General features: G+C 36.5%; 1 protein-coding gene across 1 annotated transcript; it reads right to left on the reverse strand.

Annotated features, from left to right (window-relative positions):
* Positions 1-16,737: 16,737 nt before the first annotated feature.
* Positions 16,738-21,879, reverse strand: LOC132067223 (protein PIN-LIKES 1-like). Its single transcript, XM_059460384.1, has 10 exons — positions 21,674-21,879; positions 20,380-20,459; positions 20,152-20,276; positions 19,079-19,200; positions 18,796-18,984; positions 18,371-18,463; positions 18,160-18,260; positions 17,316-17,368; positions 17,033-17,218; positions 16,738-16,856 (listed from the first exon to the last, which is right to left on the reverse strand). Exons 1-10 carry the CDS (start codon positions 21,806-21,808, stop codon positions 16,738-16,740), a joined length of 1,203 nt encoding a protein of 400 aa, XP_059316367.1. The 5' UTR covers positions 21,809-21,879.
* Positions 21,880-22,083: the final 204 nt, after the last annotated feature.

Below are 22,083 nucleotides of genomic sequence, written 5' to 3' on the forward strand. Positions count from 1 at the left end.
GGGAATATTTCTTAATATTTAATCAAAGATTTTGTGTTCAAATTCTGAAAATAAAATTGTCTTCGATAGAAAGCGTTTACATTCAGGAGTTATTTGGTTTGAAAACAAATTATATAAACATAATAATGTAGAAATTGGTTAATACAATGATCAGTTTGGTTCTAGGTACTAAATTTTATATACGAGTTATCACTTAAAATATTTATTTATTTTCAAAACTAAAAATAATGAATTTATAATTATATCCTTGGATTTTTGGTTTTTCTTTTTTGGCTTCTTGAACAAAATAGAAAAAAAATGAAAAAAGGGCTTGTAGCTTTATCCTTTTGGTGTTTTATGATCATGCTATCGGTTAAAGAGCAGCTACTCATATATTAAAACTAGTAGTATAATTTTATATATTGTATTTGATTATAAAAATGGAGAAAAATAATCTCCACATAAAATCTAGCATAAGCATACAATATAATTGGTTGATTTCTTTTCTTTTCCACATAAAACATAGCATAAAGTAATACATAAATTTCTTCATAACTTATATATGTATTAGTTGTGCGTCAAATAAAAATATGAATATGCTATGCTTTAAATAAAAAGTAGAAAAACTCAGACAAACATTGTACGGTATAACTTATTTTAGATTCTATTATCTATATGGAAATTATTTTTCTATTTATAATCAAATACTGTATAAAATTACGCTAATTTAATAAGCGGATAGCTTCTCTCTTATTAGTAACCAGACGACCCCTAAAGTTAGACTTTTTAGAAATTCAAAACGGATATCAAATATCGAATTAAGAAAAAAAAAAAAGGAACAATAGTACTGCGGACAAATTTTTTGCTGCATTAGTCTTTTGTTTTGTTTTTCCGCGTGGCTTGACGCAAATTGAATTTGGTGCGGGTATACATCAACATTCTGATTGGAAAAATAAATTGAATTTGATATTTATGTGTCAAATCACATAATGTCATGTCATGTCTTTCTCAACTTGAAACATCAAACTTCGATTAGCTCGTTCGTTTTTGGTTGTTAAAACAAAAGAATCCACACTTGTGTAATATGTAATCACATATACAAATTTATTACGTAAATATATACGCCTCTTATGTACTGTGGAAATTCTATTGATATTTGTGCCAATTTAGGAGTATTAATGGTGAATAATATCAATCCAAAAATTAAAAAGTTTACAAAAAGCCGAGGAAATCAAGTAAAGCAAGAAATAGAATAACGGAACAAACTAATTACTGATATGTTTAATTTGACCCGCCAGTCTCAAATTTTCATTGTCAAATAAAAAAAAACCCGAAAAAGTTGAAACGTGAGAGATTCCAACGTTTTACCCCCCTGTTTGGATGGTGGTTTCCTGTGGTTCATTAATGTATGGTTCTCTGCTTTAAATCATGTTTGCTTTCGATTGTTTAAAATTACGCGCATTTCGTGTCAGAAAGTTCGTAGCTCATCCCATTGGTTATATAACCATTAAAAGTCCCAATTTTTGTAACCACAGATTTAGCCATTTTTCCGTTACATATTTCATTTCTCCATTATACCCCACCCTCCACCCTCCACCATCCACCCCACCCCACCCCTACGCTCCACCATCCACCCACCCCCAACCCCACCCCACCCGCACCCCCACCATTCACCCCCACCATACCCCTACCCTACCACCCACTCCTCTGCCTCCCACCTCCATCACCCCAACCACCACCCACTACCCCTCACCACCGCCCAACCCCAACCCACAACCACTCAACCCCACCCTACCACTCACTGCCCCCACCCTCATCCCACAACCACCCACCTCAAACAACGCACCCCTCGACCACCCCCACCCGCTACCTTACCTTTATCCCACAACCACCCACCTCACACCACCCACCCGTCCACCACCCCCACTCACTACCTATTTATTTTTTAAAGTTCCTATTTTATTCTTTACCTGAGTTTTATTAATATATATAAACTAATTTCTAATTAAGAGTTAAGGTTATTTTAGTAAACTTACAAGTTATTATACAGTATCATACGGTCAAACCAAACAATACAAATGTTATTAAATCACAACAAACGATACAGTTTATCCAAACATTGTGTTGATTAATACAATACAACACCATACTGTACATTAATGAGCTACGGGAAACAACCATCCAAACAGAGGGTTAAGTGATTTTGGCTTTTACCTTTTTTTCATGTTTCATTTTTTATTCATCAAGGACAGAATATCTACCCTTAAACGCGGCGTTGATAAGTATATTTACACGTGTGACCTTGCACATGAGAGAGCCGCCTCTTATTGTTCGCTTTATATAGAGACACTTACAATAGGTGGAATGAGAACCACCACCTCATTTTCTTGTTCGTCTATTGCTAGCTGCAATATTCCTTTTTCTTAGTGGTCCACCACTTCTTCTTCTTCATCTTCTTCACAATGGCGAAACTAGAGATTATTGCATTATTCGCGACATTATTGGCGCTAATACTTAACTTGTTGCAGCTCAAGTATCAAGGCAAACAGAATATGTTTAAGGAGCATCCCATGATAGGGCGAATCGCGGCTATTTCCTTGATAATGTGTTGGTTTCTACTAGGAATCAAATATCTACGTTCCATTCCAATTGGTTTGTACTTCTTCGTGTCGCTTTCAATGGCGAGCACAGCCTCCCTCTTGCTACCCGAACCCGTTCAGCCACTTGTGTTTTTCGTGTGCCTTGTACTTCCAACTGCGAAAACCCTGAATTGGGTTTTCGCGAAGCTGGAGGCACATTTTGCTGAAACTGAATTCTGGATGACAAACGTGGATCCTGCTTTATACTATCTGAGGAGGAGGGTGAAAAGGATTATTCGGCCAGTTATGGGACAGACGATACACATAATTCCTCTCTAGCTAGTTCTATGAACAACATTTTTCAGGATATTTACAAGAATAGCTTTGCAAATGGGTGATCTTGAACTTTTGATCCTGCTTGCTCCATTAGCAAAATTTAAGTTTAACAAATTTTGTCTGGTTAGAACTTTTTACTTTTGACCTTAAAAGTTCGTCTATGGAGCAAACAGGTTCTAAAGTTCAAGACTACCTATTTTCAAGGTCATTTAGTGTAATTTCCTGCATTTTTGGTTGTGCTTTGGGATTCTTGTTGGGCTGGTTTCTGGCTTTAGGGTATACTTTCTCTCCTTATAATGGTCATATATATATATGGTGCTCTTTAATTAGTACTTTTGGGGTTATTAGGGCTAGGTTTTTGCTGGGTTCTTCTGGGCAGGGACTGATCTAATAGTATGGATCAAGGGTTCATTTGAACCCATTTCTTTATGTAAAACTCATTAGAATTGCTGAAAATATTGAATTATGAATTCAAAACTCAAACAAAGTGATGGATTTGTACTTTTGCTTCGCATAGTGGTCATAGAGTGTTTTTAGTGCGGGCTCTTGTTTGGATTGAATTATACTGGTAATTCTGAATCTTTCATAAATAGGTTGTGTTCATCTTGTGATATTACTAACTGATACTATTAAGTATTGCATGCAGGAGGATGAAGTTGTGAAACCCTTGTATTTACTGTCAGTCCAGGGGCGGATTTACATTCAGACTTCTCTATATAGTCATCCTTTATCACTACAAAAAAAATGGTTAATTTGCGGAGGTTGAAAGTTGCAATTCGCGGGAGTTTAACCTCCGCTATTTGCTAAAGGAGATTAAAACCTTTGCGAATTGCAACTTTCAAATCATAAATCCTTGCAGTTGGATGGAAGCATGGACAGGGATCTTTACTTTTGATGTTCCATAAAGCTTTGATAAGCATATTATGCTTTCAAAGCTGATGAGACAAACATAGGAGAAAGCATATAATACTAATCATCCTTGACTAATTAATCACAAATCACAAATCCTTCCAGTTGGATGGGAGCATGGACAGGATCTTTACTTTTGATGTTCCATAAAGTTTGAGCTAGGATTGGATGCTGTGGTATCCTACCCCTATTTTTGTGAGCTTAATATGAAATCTACTCTTTTGTAATGAATGGAGCTTGTTCCATTCCAGTAGGTTCTTTTTGTGATCTTAATATGAAATCCTACTCTTTTGTAATTTGTAAAGGTCCAAAACATTGTCCTCCAAGAAAAGGACTAGCCAAAGATAAAAAAGAATTATATTTTCCTTTCGGGAAAAGTAAAGGGCTATACGTTGACTTTCCTTCCAGAGAAAAGTAAAACTCAAATATGGTAAGAAAATCAGGACAAAACCCTAACAAATCATCCCTTTTGGCCTGGATTTTCTCGATAAAACTTAATCCGTCTTCTTCACATAATCTTCATCACTGCTACTTGTCATGGTTAAAAATATGTTAAAAATATTATTGCCTAAAAATGGTTTAAAACTTATATATTTTTGTTTAAAGATGCAGCAACAGGAATGTTGAAAATATGGTTGAAACTTCGTCTTCACATGTAGCACTTCAGACTCTTTTTTTTTTTTTTTTGACAAAACTCTTCATTGTCGCCAAATTAGTTGCTCTTGATTTGAACCCGTGTTGAACCTGTCTTCAAACTCGTAAAATCATTGGCTCTAATACTACTTGTTGGGATCGAAATAACAAGGCATCATGCGGAAGCTAACAATTGCAAACCCTTGTAGCGATAAATCAGACAACAATGAACATATACTGAAAAACATAATACTATAATAGTATGATTTAGTCAAGTGACCTACATGAAATATAAAAGAAAAAATATTAAACAATGAGAGAGTAAATCTCCCCCTAAACCAAACTCTTTAACTAACTACATTGTGAATGCTACTGCGTTTTGTTGTATGAGAAAGATTCTTTAATTTTTAAAGGTCCAAAACCTTTTCCTCTAAGAAGAGAATTATGTTTTCCTTTCGGGAAAAGTAAAGCGATTATGATTATACCTTCCTTCTAGAGAAAAAGTAAAACTCAAATATGGTAAGAAAATCAAGGCAACACCCTAACAAGTAGCATAATAGAATTTAGAAATTAAGACAATAGGCACGCTAGTTTAGTACTATGTGTTCGTCAAGTTTAGATATATGATGTGTTTTCGTACGGAGGAAAATATTTTTACAATTTTTCATGTTGGTTGAGCAAAGAGTTTTAATATTTCTGATTAATGTAATAGACTACTATATAAATATAGTAATTTAGGGTTTAGTTCATTACTCCCTCCGTCCATATTACTTGTTCACATTTTTTTATTTAAAAGTCAAACTATATAAACTTTGACCGATATTTTGAGATGTATTTTTCATCATATTAATATTAGAAGAACTGCAACTTGCAGTATTTTCATGTAGTTTTTAACAACAACAACAACATACCCAGTGGAATCTCACAATGTGGAGTCTGGGAGGATAAAGTGTACGCATACCTTATCCCTACCTTGGGATGTAGGGAGGCTATTTCCGAAATATCTTCGGCTCGTGTGAAAACTACATGTAGTTGTTGAATATCTAAATTATAATTTTCAAATATTGAATTGATCTAATCCAAGTTAGTTTTGCAAATTGGTCAACTTGGCTCTCGAAAAGCGAAATATGACAACTAATATGGAGTGGGGGGTAGGGGGGAATTGCAGAGGGGTATCTAGCCTACAAGGTAGTGGTTCAACTGAACCCCAAACTTCGACGTGGAGCCTAAATTTATGTGTAAAAAATTATTAAAATTGCAATAAATAGTAGATATGACCCCAAATATAATGGGTTCAACGCTAAAAATCTTAAGATTGAACCCATAAAATTTAAATCCTGGATCTGCCTCTGAAAAATTGAATGATGTTTTGTTAGGATTGCTGTCAATAACTTGTATTTACTCTCAAAGATCATTTTCCCTCTAATTTCCCATTTGGTTGGGGGAGTGGGGAAGGGGGCATGGATAAAGTTAAAGGATAAGATTAGTGGGGAGCAACATGTAACGCGTTATTTCTGGGTCTCTAGTCGTGCGTTTATCTTGAACGCGCGTCTTTGTTATTCCTTAATTAATTAATGTAATGACTAATGAGGTTTTAATTACCTTTTGCTTTTCTTCTTTTTTTTATCCATGGGGGCCCTGCTCACTTACTGGAAAGGGGCCAGAGATCAAGAAACGGTTTGTCACAGATACCTACTTGGAAAATTTATTTGTCATGGCTCTAATTCTTAGAGAATTTTACACGGCTTATCACTGTTTAAGAGTTATAAATATAATTAGCATAACTTTTAAAGTGGAACAAAAATAGCAATTTTTATTACTTTTTGGTATAGTTACTTACGGTCATTTACTCCACTAAATCAGGGAGAATTACAAATTTATTCCATTAAATTAGGGATACTGTAATGGGTCATTCGCACAAATGTCCATATTTTGGGGTGGCCTTTAATTTTGACCCTCAAATTTGTGATCTTTGATTTTTGTTCTTCAGCATTTTGGACGCAACATAATTTAGATTTTGCAAGGCATAATTTACGCTTAACTATTAAAAAAATTACGTTTAATTACGGCATTTGTATCATAACATACACACAAATTATGTTGGACAAAGAAAACTTTCAACACTCAGCATAATCTGATAATGACATAGTTTTAGATTTCGCTATGCATAGTTTACGTTTAACTTTGGTATATGTATCATAACATTCACCTAAATTATGCCGGACAAAGCAAAACTTTCAACACTCAACATAATATGAAAAATACCACAAAACTTATGTCAAGCGAGGCAAAATTTCCATTTTTAAAGATGAAAAATGTTACAAAAAATTATGTCTTGCGAAACAAGTATGGATATTTTCATTAAATAAGTCTTAGGGACAAAAATTAAAGACCACATATATGAGAGGCAAAATTAAAGACCACTGATACGAGGGGCAATAATTAAATACCACATGTATGAGGCACAAAAATTAAAGACCACAGATACGAGGGGCAAAAATTAAAGGCCACACATAAAAATTAAAGACCTGTGTGTTTGAAGGGAAATCAGCGCAAATAAATGTACTGTACTAGTACTTTTTTTAATAACCACTATCGGATTGTGTTTGATAGACACACTTGAGGCCAAGTTCAAGGGTTTAATAAGAACAACACTAAGTTGAGGTGCCAAAAAAAAAAAAGGACGAGTTTAGGGGGGACCGCATATGCATTAAGCCTTATTTTAAATTTTTTTTTGTATCCCCTTTGCATATTAATGTGACTTTAGTTATTCTGTGAATATTTACGGCTCAAAATGGTCAATTCGATTTCATATTGTCCAAAAATAGCAGTAAAATAATGTGCATCTTCTGTGAATATTAATTATAAAGAAGCTAAAAAGTTACTACGACTACCACCATACAAATTTGCAAGAGCCTATACAAAAAAATAAAAATAAAAATTATACGGTCCGTATAATGGACCGTACATTTCCTCCAGAATTCCATCCCTCTCTGGAAGGGTTCTACGGACATATATACGGGCCGTATAAATTATACGGTTTGTATATATGACAGTACAATCCGCAATTTTCCCGAATTTGTCATCGTCGTTTCGTTTGATCTCAAATCTTTATGGAACCTTCTTGGCACTTGTTTAACACTTCCTTAATGATCTAACGAACCTTATAACTCATCCTCAAGGCCTTACTAAATATCCGTTAGCTCGATAACTGTGAAATCTTCCCCAAACACAACTTATACTTCGCTTCCTTTGACGAACCTCATTCCACCAAGTCACATAACTTAAAAATATTATCGCACATACTTTAAGGTTGTCAATCACCCTCTTATAGTCGTGGGAGCTACATGTTCATCTTAAGCTTGCGTTAGTCTATTTACGACTCAACGACATAAATTTTCGAGGTGTAACAGTTAGTAAGCAAGTAAAATTACCTACCAAACTAGTCACTTCACAGTGTATGGCTTGGGGTACCACATGTAAAGCTTTCACAGTATATGCATTAGTATCCCATGTCACCCAAATTCTTCCATTGTTAGCTCCTTGATAGTTAGTAATCACCCCTTTGATGGCCGCTTTCACCCCTATATAAAGGGTTAAAAATCTCACTTTTTCATCCAAAAACTTCGAGAGTAAAAATTCAAAGAACAAGGAGCAAATATACGTCACAAAAATTGAGGATTTTGAGTGAAATTTCAAGTAACGAAGTATCAATCGAGGTCCGGCAACCCGTAGTCGCGAATATAATTTCGTTTAGTGTTGGAGTGGCTTGGGAACAAGAAAATGATGAAGATTTGGCTACCTTCATAAGACAAGGTATGAATCATCAAATCCTCTCTTTATCAAGTTTGATTAAGGGATATTTGAAAGAATAAAGATTATAGTTGTTGTGTTGGTGTTGTTGGATTATGGATTGAGGGTTGAAGAGAAATTTGGATGAAAATACATATATTTATCTTGGAGGATGTTGAGAATGTTGTTATTGATGTTGTTAGTATTAATTTCGACTTCTTTACTTTAAATAAAGTTATTAATTAGTCGTATCCCAAGTTGGTTGGTTGGGAAATTTAGAAAACTTGATGTGTGTGGGCATGTTTTATGGAATATGTTGGTGTTGGAAATGATGTTATTACTATTGGTTTTGTTGTTGATGTTGTTGGTTGTTGAATTGGAATTTCGGGCTAGGCACATAAACAGGGGAAATGCTGCCCGAATTTCGACAGAATCAAAAAGGGCTTTTATTAAGTGCTTAAGACGAGCGTATGACGATGACTCTAATGATATTATGAATGGTTACATATGTAGATTACGAGGCTACGAATATTTCTTAAGAGAGTTGCAAGACAGGAAGTAAGTTGGAAGTCGAGAATTATCTTTCAAGTATATTAAGGCTCGTCACTTTCTTTCAAAGGCATGATCTCTAGGTTAGGATTTCATAAATGTTTCCATATTTTCCTTGTTATCCAAAGTTAAGAAGTCTAAGATTCCGAGGCATGATTTCCTTCCTGATAATCCATAAATGTTTTCCAAAATATTCATATCTTCCAAACCAAAGGTTGTGATTATGTGAGCCCTTATGATGGCAACGATGGGAATGTTTTTCAATAACAATGATGATGTTAAAGATGAGAGAATGTTATTATGATGAAAATGATGAGGATGATTTCACGTTTAAAGGTTTCAAGTTTATGTTTTCGATGACGATATGAGAACGTTGAACTATTTCTTGATGTCTCAATTTTGTTCATGAATGATGGCTATTTCTTTTAAGATTCCAAAAGTACATGACTTGATGCCTTATGAGATTTATGGTCTTATTCTATATTTTCTCTTAGTTCTATCCTCCATTGATAGTCTCACCTTAAATCAATTGTTCCTTGAGGTGAGACAAAGCGACGATAATTATTCCGTAATATAATCGGAGGTTACCGACCTTACGTCACTCTGATACAGTTGTGGCTTTTGATTGGGCTCTTATGCATGCTTTATATATATGTGTATGTATTTTCTCACACCGCGCCGCGCTATAGTCGGCCCGTGCACGTAGATGTGCACACCCCTGCGCAGGCATCTTACGGATATTGCCCCGGACGCGGAGGCCCGGACGCGGGCTAATGATGATAACACCGAGCCTTAATGGCCGGGCATGATACTATATATATGACACCGAGCCTTAATGGCCGGGCATGGTACTATGTATATGTATAAAAATGTTTTTTTTTAAAGGCTAAGCATGCATGATATCCGCCTTATGAGGCACTCAGATATACAGGTTATCTCTCTTACTCCTTGTTACGTTTCATATCTATGCTATGTTGTTACTCATGCCTTACATACACAGTACATTATTCGTACTGACGCCCCTTCTTGTGGGCGCTGCGTTTCATGCCAGGCAGGTGTATACAGATGAGTAGAAGATATTGCTAGAAGATGTTCCAGCCGGATTGGCGAGCTCCATTTCTTTCCGGAGCGTTGCCGAGTCAGAGCATCTATGTTATGGTATATTAATTTATGTTAGAGACTTTGCAGACAGAGTCATGTATACAGTATGCCAGTCTTGTGGGCGGCTATTTAAGCCGATGTATCCTTATACATTACTTTACAGATTTCATATGATTACAGTTTACTTGGTTTAAGAAAGACGAGAAGAATATTTTTCTAAAAAGCTTCCGTTATGCATTTCAATTCATGACCTGAAGGTCTAATGAGATTATGAGTATAACGAGAGCCAGTGGGTTCGCTCGACTCTAAGTAAGGGTCGGGTGCCCATCATGCCCTATCGATGGGTGTGACAATTGGCATCGAAGCGAGTTCGTTCTAGGGGTTGTCGCAAAGTCGTGTCTAGCAGTCTTGTTTATGGGTGTGAAGCGCGCCACACTTATAAACAAGAGGTCACGGGGCATTTAGGAACTATTGACCTTTCTTTCTTATCTTAGATCGTGCCATAGAGCTAAACCATAGGATATGACATCCCGGATTCTAACTGAATGCTTGGATCACGGATAAGCAGTTGATTATGTCACTATGAGAAAATTGCTTCAATCAAGTCATTCAATTGAAAGGTATGTTTCGTTGCTTCATTAACATGGATAGATGTTGATATAAGAACTTGAGCAAGATATTATGGTACTTGTGATTGCTCGTAGAGCATTGGATGTGTTTTCTGGGTTGTGCGGGAATGAGGTAGTATGAATTATAGAGGAAACTCACGAAATTTTATTCAAATTGAACCTTTTATGTGTCAATAAAGAAAGAGTAAAATGAAAATGTGACCATTAGCCGTTCACCGAAGGAATGTTATGGACCTATTGGAAGCATAAAGGAAGTTGACATCGGGAACCCAAGTGCAAGATTACGATTTATAGATTAGATTGGCTAGTGAGTGGTAACAAAGATGTTGATATGGGAAGGAAGTTAACAAGTACGGAAAGTTCCATTCAGAAGTATATATAAATATATACGAGATTAAGATGGGTTTGTACTCCTTGTGGAATGATCTACAAAACTTCTAAGTAGATATTGTTAAGTGGCAAACGGGAAAGGAGCCCCTTTAAGAGCAATGGAAATCTAAGAGGACCTTCAAGATGACAATACGAGAAATAAACATACTGTATGAGCAAGTATCGTAAAGGGAATAAGAAATGAACGAAGGAAGAAAGAAAAGGACGTCTAAGAGTGCTTATAAGTTGATGAAAAGGTGATGAAAGTATGATTAATGATATATTCCTCGATACATATAGGCTCGGGCGAAGGACAAACTTGGTTGTAAGGTATGTGAGGTGTTCTTCCCCCTTCTTTGGCGTGAACCGGCAGAACATGAACATGAGCACTCTATAACAAATCCGCCTATTCCATGCCTTGTAGCTTCAATCTTAATGTCTTGCCATTTGATTGATTCTTGAAATACTATTTTACTCATCATCGATTATTCCTTTGGACTCGATACGAATTCCATAAGCAATTCAGAGGTTATGATCTTGTGTTACTCGAAAGGCCAAGAATCGGATCCTTAAATTCAAAAATCGACCTCGAACATCCCCGTAAGAAAACGAGTTCGCGCAGTAAAAGCTTCGTGCACAGACGCTTCCTCCCGCATCGCGAAGCCAGTTTTCGCTGTCCGCATCGCGGAAGAAAAGCAGGAGACACGTAATGAAGTTGCGCTTACGTCCGCATCGTTGAAGGAAAGCGGAAGGTCCCGTAACGTTGTGCTTCCCTTCCGCATCACCAAGCGGCAAGTTGACCCCCGCGCAATTTTTTTGGTCAGGGCACCGTAATGGTATATACGTATGAATGAATGTAATGCACTATTCTACGGCATAAAAGAAGGAAGTGATTTGAATTGTGTCCAAAATATGTGGATATTTGACTTGATACAAGAATTCAATTAGCAAAAGAGAAATAAATCAGACCATGCGATGAGGGTGACTCTATACATGGACTGCATGAGTTGAGGATGATCGCTAGGCTCGCTAATTGACTACCATAGACAATCAATACTCGAATGTTTCTTGGTATATGATGACATTATTAGACGAATTAGAATGATTCCAAGTACGGAAGAAAGAAATGTACCAAACCAAGGAGTCAAAATTCGAAAGGAACTAATATAGTGTGCAAAAGGAAAAGTGAAATTGGACTAAATTCATGTATATTATGAAACAGTGGGTGGGGAAAGGATATGACAAGATAATGGAGGTTGAGTAAGTCGAAAGAAATAAGTTTTTGTCAAATATAATACGTTGTGTCCCGGGCTATGGTTCGAATCGCTCATACCAGAGAAATTTTTGTTACAAGTAAATATGCAACAGAAGCACCCCAACAAGGTAATGAAGGAAGTGAAAATGCCTACAAGTGATCAAGGATAAGTATCAGGACAGACGGGATTACTAAAGAAAAATCGCGGCATTAGAAGAGAAGAGAGTTTTAAAAGAGAAATATTTATAAGAATCTCAATGATCGTCAAAAGAAAGAAAGACAGTATGCTTATGGATAACACGACACCAGTACTACCTGACGTTTGAAGATATCTCCTGCGCCATGAAATCGTAAGTCACCGTTTATATTGAATTGCGAGAGTATGTGTTACAGGACCATATGAATGATCGTCCTGATAAAATGGCTAGTAAAATGGTGTGGAGACGACAATAAATATTTGCAGAATAATGGAAGCTAGTTAAGTCTCAATTAGCCGCTGGTATAGGAGAGCCAATGACTCAAAGACGGAAGCACACTTGTATTGAAAGGAAGTGATGATTAAGCAAGATTTTATTTTAGTCTCCGGATTATGAGTTATTCGGTAATGGTGTTCAGATTAGAGGAGAAGGAAATGGGAGGAAAGATTCAAACAAGGATTTGAAAATAATTTGAATAGTGGATTAGTATGTTGCAAAGTATAATCTTGCGATAGGGGATAACAACGATGACGAGACAATATTATATGCAAGCATATAAGGAATGTGTGAGGATTGTTGCATATGGTTGAATTGAGTCTCATTTGAATAACAAATCCCTTAGCTATGGTATTTTCGACGCATGGGATGAGTAATCCGAAGTAAAGTAATTAATGAGACCAATAAGTTTTATTAGCAAGGAAAATGCTATTGCAAACCATCGGGGGCGATACCTATAGGTGTGAAACTATGATGACATGGTTAGGAATTAAGAAGTACGACAAAAGCATTAAAAAGAAGATGGAATGATATGAATATAAAGTATCACTAGAGAAGCAAGCAAGGAAAAAGTGTCACAACTAAATAAGAAAGTTGCCAATTAGCAGAGAAATAAAGGGCTGTGAAATAAAGGGACTAAGCCAACGGAAGGTGAAGTCGTGGAAGTAGGTGACGACAAGATCACAAGAAAAGAATCCAAGGATATAACTAAAGGAGATGGACATTTAAGGAATTAAGAGGTTCGCATGACTGATAAATCGAAATAACAGACAATTGCGTCAAACTAGGGGAAAGACTTATTAAGTGATAATCCGGCAAAGGTTAAAGGTAGAAAGAGAGACCCAAAGGTAATGATCAAAGGATATCGCTTTTGATTAGATCAATCGGGTGACAATGAAACCTCGTGGAATAAGCAACATGATAGCTCTTATTGGGAAAAGGTCAACTCCAAGGAGATAAAGGCTTGGGATATCTGTGAAACGTAAGAAAAATACGGAGGATTGAAGGGAACAAGAATTTCTAAATAAAAGGAAGATGGCATCAAAAATTAGATAAAAGTAAGTAGTAATCACGGCATAAAAAAGGGCATACAAGAATGTGAACAACGAAAGCTGAAGAGACAATGAAGGCGATAAAGCATGGAGAGTTAGTGGACAGATAAATAATAAGAAAAAGAGATGACCTTGAGTACAAGCGTAAATCTTGACTACAAAAGAAGAAGAATAGATTGCATAGTTCGAATAAGTTCGGTTTAACGGGCAAGTAACACCGCAAGTAAGTAAGGAAACAACCGACAAATACGGGTAAAAACATTGATATCTACCTCGGAGCGAACTGCTCGCTCAACATTCGAGGACGTAGTAATGGAGTGTCGGAGGCGTCCCATGATGTTTTAGCCATGGAAAGTACGTAACAACGAAAAAAAAAGGGGGTGAATTACGATCTCGTAAGTCGTAATCGGGAAAGAGTATTTTGGAACGCGAGAACATGGCCATTATTAGTATAATAGTTGATAAATATCATATATGGAGAGTTTCGAAACATTTCGAGATCGAGCAAATTGGAGAAAATAAGTTCGACGAAAATTTGAGAAATGCTGGACGGATTTTTAGTCAACTTTGGAGGCGCATATCTCCTAGTATATATGGAGTTTTAAGGTGTTTTAAGAGCCTAAAATGAAGTTCGTCGAGTCTAGTTTGTGATGCAATAAACCGCTCGTTGATAGGACATCGGAGTAGAGAATTATAGACGTTACAAACTGAGCTGATGAAGCAGAAACAAAACTGCAACAGAACTGCAACAGGGCGCTACAAAGCATGCGCTGCGATCGCCACAAAGCTTACGCCGCCTCAGCCCCTATATAAAGGGTTAAAATCTCACTTTTTCATCCAAAAATTTCTAGAAAATTCAGCAACAAAGGGAGCATTATACATCACAAAAATTGAGGATTTTGAGTGAAATTTCAAGTAACGAAGTATCAATCGAGGTCCGGGCAACCCGTAGTCGCGAATATAATTTCGTTTAGTGTTGGAGTGGCTTGGGAACAAGGAGATGATGAAGATTTGGCTACCTTCATAAAACAAGGTATGAATCATCAAATCCCTCTCTTTATCAAGTTTGATTAAGGGATATTTGAAAGAATAAAGATTATAGTTGTTGTGTTGATGTTGTTGGATTATGGATTGAGGGTTGAAGAGAAATTTGGATGAAAATACATATATTTATCTTGTAGGATGTTGAGGATGTTGTTATTGATGTTGTTAGTATTAATTTCGACTTCTTTACGGAAATAAAGTTATTAATTAGTCGTATCCCAAGTTGGTTGGTTGGGAAATTTAGAAAGAATGTGTGTGGGCTATTTTATGGCATATGTTGGTGTTGGAAATGATGTTATTACTATTGGTTTTGTTGTTGATGTTGTTGGTTGTTGAATTGGAATTTCGGGCTAGGCACATAAACAGGGGAAATGCTGCCCGAATTTCGACAGAATTAAAAGGGCTTTCATTAAGTGTTTAAGACGAGCGTATGACGATGATCCTAACGATATTATGAATGGTTCTATATGTAGATTACGAGGCTACGAATAATTCTTAAGCGAGTTGCAAAACAGGAAATAAGTTGGAAGTCGAGAATTTGTCTTCCAGGTATGTTAAGGCTAGTCCCCTTCTTTCTAAAGGCATGATCCTTTCGTTATAAACCTTTATGTCGTACCATAATATCATTGTTTCCGCAAATGATAGAAATCCACGAATCTCGCGATCATTATGATGTTATTGAGCTCCCAAAGGCATGATTCTTTTCTTACCAAACTATGCTTGAATTCCATGAAAACTCTCATTTCCAAGAATGTTAGAGATTCATGACTTTTAAAGTTTCTATGATGGTAGAGTTGAATAATTTCTTATATGATAACCATGATGATGATCATAAGGGATTTATTTATCCAAGCTCCAAGGCATACGGATTTCATGTTATTATGAGATAATTTTATTCGTTTAGAGATTTCCAAGCTATATATTATTATGATGACGATATGAGAACGTTGAACCATTTCTTGATGTCTCAATTTTGTTCATGGAAGATGCTATTTCTTTTAAGATTCCAAAAGTACATGACTTGATGCCCTATGAGATTTATGGTCTTATTCTATGTTTTCTCTTAGTTCTATGCTCCATTGATAGTCTCACCTTAAATCAATTGTTCCTTCAAGGTGAGACAAAGCGACGATAATTATTCCATAATATAATCGGAGGTTACCGACCTTAAGTCACTCCGTCTGATTGTGGCTTTTGATTGGGCTCTTATGCATGCTTTATATATATATATATGTATGTATGTTCTCACACCGCGCCGCGCTATAGTCGGCCGGGCAGGCACGTAGATGTGCACACCACTGCAGTGGGCATGTTATTATATGGCCCCGGACGCGGGCTAATGATGATCACACCGAGCCTTAATGGCCGGGCATGATACTACTTATATATCACACCGAGCCTTCATGGCCGGGCATGTTACTTTCACACCGAGCCTTTATGGCCGGGCATGTTACTATGTATATGTAAAAAAATGTTTTTTTAAAAAGGCTAAGCATGCATGACATCCGCCTTATGAGGCATCCAGATGTTCAGGTCATCTCTCTTACTCATTGTTACTTTTCATATCTATATTATGTTATTATTCATGCCTTACATACTCGGTATATTATTCGTGCGCGACGTCCCTTCTTGTGGACGCCGCGTTTCATGCCACGCGGTGTATACGGACGAGAGAGGATATGGCTAGAAGATGTTCCATTTGGATTGGCGAGCTCCATGTCTTTCCGGAGTGTTGCCGAGTCGAAGTATCCATGTCATGGTATAATGATTTATGTTAGAGACTTTGCGGTGCAGTCACGTATATAGTATGTCGGTTTTGCAAGCGGCTCGTAAGCCGATGTATTATCATGCATTACTTTCTGATTTCATATGATTGCGGATCTTACTTGATTTGATAAAGACGGAAAGAATGTTTTTCGAAAAACTTTCATCATGCATTTCATTCCATGCTTTAAGGGCCCAATGAGACTATGAGTATAACGAGAACTAGTGAGTTCGCTCGGCTCTAAGTAAGGGCCGAGTGCCCATCATACCCCATCAGGACTGGGGTGTGACAGTACACCAAAGCGTCAACGCAATTGATGCCACGGCGTAATTCCAGAACATGATAACAGAACATTCAGTCTCACCAATTTCGAACAACTGTGTGATAGTACCTGCAAAAAATTAATCCATCAAAACACCCTCATAAGCAAAACAGAATGACAGTTCAACAATGGTTAGTCACTTCACTCATTGATCCGACACACACTAGCAATACTTTTGAAGAGTCTGAGCAACATAGTTTATAGAAATTTAAGATCAATTAGGGATCATCACAAGTGGACTTTACCTATGGCCATTGCAGGTGGAACCGCATATTGCAAGAGAATAACAAAGTGATATAAAGGATCTGATCCCACCATGCCTAGATTTTTTGCAGCCGTAATAACAGCAACACCAATGATTGGCAAGAGAATGAATCGGACTACAATGATCCCAAAAAGAAGTGAAATTCCCACTCCTGATCGCTTGAAACCTGAATGAGTACATAAATAGTTGAAATGATATTACAGAAAATGCAGAAAATCAATGCATGCAATTGTATAGGATACTAAGTTCAAACTACAACTTACCTCTTAGAAGATTTGCACCCATTATAATGGTCATGGATGGAATTGCTGCCTCCCTGCAGTAGATAAAATCACGTAACATAATGGCCGTTTTGAGAAAACATGCTAGGCGTACTTTCTTTTTCTTCCCATTTTTGTTAGGCCATGGTCGAGTTTGCCTTAAGATCCCATTTACATTAAGACCTGCTTACTCTGACTGTAAATTTATTGAACTATGCTCCTCTTAATTTTGAGAATCCTTTCCGTTGAAAGCCCAAAAAAGAGAGAGAGAGAGAGAGAGAGAAAGAAAAAGAAAACTGGTACTATATTGTTTAATTTCCTTTTTTGTTAGAACATAGTTGAGTTCGTCTTTAGGTCCTAGATCTTAAACTCGGGTTACTTTTCGTTGTTTCTAAATTAGCAGCAGCAGAAGACTTATAGCCTGTTTGATCAAACTTCCTAAATCTGTTTATATTGAAAGATGCTTTTTGTTACAAGTTTTTTCGAGAAAAGACTTTTGAAGAATAGCCGTCTATGTTTGGCTAATCAATTTGAAAACACATTTGCCAATATTAGAACAAGAATTTGTTTTTGGACAAGGTTCCAAAAGTGCTTATGGGGAAAAGCAATACTAAAAAAATTATTCTTCCCCTAAAAGCTTGGCTAAACACCTCAACTCTAGGAAAATAAGCATTAAAAAAAAAAAAATTGAAATAACTTGGACAAACAGTATGTCATTCTTATCTTCAAGTTCCACCAATACATTTCTGTTGGTGAAGAGGTATGAGGATTTAAGCAACAGATATGATACCCTCCTACAAGTAACTCAAGTAGCATTGGGAAAAAATATTCGCAAGAGGAATCATACCCTAGCAAAACAACGGAACTCTCGATGAAACGAAGTGGAGCACAAGAGCCAACCAAGATATCTTGGATTGGAGAGACTGAAGCAATGATAATGCCAACAATCTACAAGAAACATAAGCAACATAAAAAGAAAGAATTAAACAAACATGCACAAGTGCGTGCTTTTTTGGAAACTATTTGGGATGACATTGTAACATGCACCATTGCCATACCGTTGCAATTGTAGGGGGTCTGAAAACCACACTCAGTTCGATATATTCCACCAACGATTTCACCTTTTTCTCAATGACAGCACGTAACGAAACCTGTTATTTTGAGTTAGTGTTTGTATTTGATTTTTTGAAACGTCAAACAACTTGAAAAGTAATACATGAGAACAATATTGATAGTTATACACTGAAGGAGCTGTGGTAGGCCTTTCAGTGCATACTTGTTATTTCCAAAGTACATTGGCAGGGTAGATGAAAATTAGTGGAAGAAACTATAATTGTTATAAGACTTGCTGGATTATTGCATCAAGTTGGTGAAGATATTTTCTATTGATTAGGAAGACGATTGCATGGAACATCGTACTAGGAGTTTCACAGATGTAAACCAGACAAAAGAAAAGAGGAATTAAGATATTTAATGATCTTACTGAAGCTTCATCGACCTTCGAGTTACTACTTGGTAGCAGTGTTCTTGTAGTACTGTCCAAGGATTGTTTTGACGTTTCACCATGCTGATTTTCTCTTAATCTAGAGTAGGCTGAGACATCCCCATCCTCCTTCTTTCCATATGCCCATACGATATTATATACATACGACCAGACGCCAATAGCTCCTATCTGGAAACAGGAAAAAAAACCAGGCTGAAGGTCATCATATCCAAGATGGAATTACTTATGTTTTAGCACGTATAAAATGAAGTCATTGCATTACCCCCATAGAGAGGGATACATAACCCATTCCATTTGTAGAGCACGTAAATGGATCTCCAAACGGATTGTTTTTCTCGGCACAGATGGCTGGGATTATAATGACAGGCAAGTTCCCCATGTTTCCTCTGATGATCATTTTTCAGAAACTAATGAGTACACATGGTGATATGGGCTTCACGACTTGAGAAGAAAAACTTGAACTTTTTAAGAAAAGCCATTAAAGAATGTACTCCCTCTGTCCCAATTTATGTGATACACTTTCCTTTTTAGTCTATCCAAAAAGAATGATACATCTCTATATTTAGAAATAATTCAACTTGAAACTTCCCTTTTTACCCTTAATGAAATGTTTTACAACCACACAAATATCTATGGCTTGTTTTAAACCACAAGTTTCAAAAGTATTTTTTCTTTCTTAAACTCCGTGCCTAATCAAACTATATCACATAAATTGGGACGGAGGGAGTATATAGACTTCATTCTTACTCGTGTACGTAGCCATATATAGGTAGCAGATTTGTAGGAATTGAATCCTTCTTTATTTATTTGTTTAATCAGCACCTATACTGTATTTATGCATTGCTTACCTATTGGAATAAGACAAGTTCTTTCATTCGATTACATGGTATCAAAGCCAGGTCCGTCCCTGTTTGAGCCCCCATGTTATACTGTTCACGCTCGAGTTGGCAGTCTGGCCGTTCAGGGTGGGTGGGTGGGTATTAGAGTGGGTTCTTTGCGTAGAATTAAAGGCTATACACAAAAGCACTAAAAGCAACTAGATTTTCAAGATGGTACCTTTCTCTTAAATTCAGTATATTTCATTTAGAGCGGCAAGAAGATTGGTCTGTGGTACTATAATTATGTAAGGATATATAAGGTAACCGCACAGGTTCATTTGTTGACCCAAAAAGCTAATCAGTTTCATATTTTTTACCCAAAATCTTAAGCCGATATTGTTGAGTGGTGAGGAAACCATGTGTAAACAGTTTGTGTTTAGATCACAGAGCTAAATATTTCTGAAAATCAAAACATTATACCCTATTAAAGGAAAACGACAAAGTTCTGTTTACATACCTCCCGCGCAACAACCGATAACAAGGCCATGCAAATGGTGAGGCGTTCTAGTGATTTTGACAAGTATCCAACCGAGAGCTGATACAACAAGAAACGTAATAAGAATACTCACTGGGACGAACCACCTGTACTTGAAAAAAAAAATGTACCAGAAACACAAGAAACGTTGAAAACTAAGGAAAACGTAAAATGCATTTAAGGAAAGGGTAGAAACAAGAATGCACCTACAAAGAAAATCTGCCGGTCACTGTACTTGAACTGATGAGACCACTAGCACAAAGTGATGGAAAGAAGACGTAGAATACAAGCTGCCCAAATCATAAACATAAGATCCTCTTTAGTCCATGCAAGGTCGGTTAGATGACAAGACTACTTCTTTTCCCTTTTCTGTTTTCAACTTATTATTTTCTTTAAGGCAGTCATATATTTGTTTGTAACGGAAGATAAGATGACTTGAAGATAAGAGGAAGATATAAATGGATAAAAGGCTGCATATAACCACCCGTCTTTCAGTTTCATGCTTAAATGTAACTTGGACTATTCAAAAATGTCGACCCGGTGCCCATCGGATCCTCCAAAAGTAGTGCTTTCTTAGAGAATTTGACACGTGTGCGGCGACATTTTTGGAGAGTCCGAGAGACTACCAAGAAGACAACAAAGTTAACCTTACATCACACCCATCTTTCTGAGTGACACAAGTAGATAATTGAACTTAATAAAGATGGACCAATTCACAGAAATAACGACTCTCCCCAAAAAAGCAAAACTTTTGAGCACATCACCCGTACACATGAGAAATCTAGTACTGAGGGAAATGCACTCAATAACATTTAACAGTGGATTATTTGTAAAAAACCATAATATCAGCACACCTATGACAGGACAAATGATGTAACGAATGACAATGATCGTTTGAAACCTGAATGAATGCATAGACTAACAACACAAGTGTGAAGGATAATATACCCCTTATAGAATTTGCACCCATTATCTGTAAGTTACCTTTGAATTTGCTAGCATTTAGTTTTAAAATTTACCTTTGAGGAGCATGAATTTTATACATGTAGACATTCTAAATGGTTCAATAAGCAATACAGTTGAAATTCTTTCTCTGAAGATTTAATGGCAGATTAAAAGAAAACATGCAGGCAGAAACCAGTATTATATTCAATTTTCCCATTTGTGGTACAAATGAGACTTGCAAACAGATATAATATTCGATGGCATAATCTTTCATTCACTACTTTAAAAACAGGAATTAGCGACGGACAAATTCTGTAGCTAAACAGCAAAATCCGTCAAAAAACCAATTTAGGGAAAGATTATCAAAAAGTTATGTTTAGCTACTAGGTATTTAACGACAGATTCACGACGCACTTTGTAGCTAATTCCAATTTTTTTGTAGTGATTTTCATTCATAGCTATGCGCAAAAAGGATTAGCAGTCTGGAGTCCAAGCACAACAGTATATAAAGAAATGCTTCACTCAAATATATCTGATAAGCAGTGTCATCTCAACTTACATTGTTCAGATGGTGCCGTCCTTCTGCAGTCAAAATACTCACACGATCTAAAGCAAGAAATAAGCCAACAACCACAATCAACAGCGTTTTTAGAACAGGCATTAATGCCAGCATAAACAATTCCTGAATGTTCATAGTAAATATTCTTCCACAACCTCAGAAATGTCCTCCTGCTAGTCGATATGCATCTAAAGATTAGGAAATAAAGTAAATTAGGATTACGTAGCATGTCAGCCAAATAAGTAGAAACTATTATATCCTAAATTCTGAAGACTGATTTTACACAATGGGTTTTAGTTTTTGTCCACTGATTTTACACTATAAGGATATGTAAAAGCAAATTATTAAACTTGAGTTGGTAACTTAAACAAAGATGGTAAGAAATTAGTAACCTCCAACTGGCTAAATTA

This window comes from Lycium ferocissimum, chromosome 1, assembly GCF_029784015.1.
Source record: "Lycium ferocissimum isolate CSIRO_LF1 chromosome 1, AGI_CSIRO_Lferr_CH_V1, whole genome shotgun sequence".
Taxonomy (NCBI): domain Eukaryota; kingdom Viridiplantae; phylum Streptophyta; class Magnoliopsida; order Solanales; family Solanaceae; genus Lycium; species Lycium ferocissimum.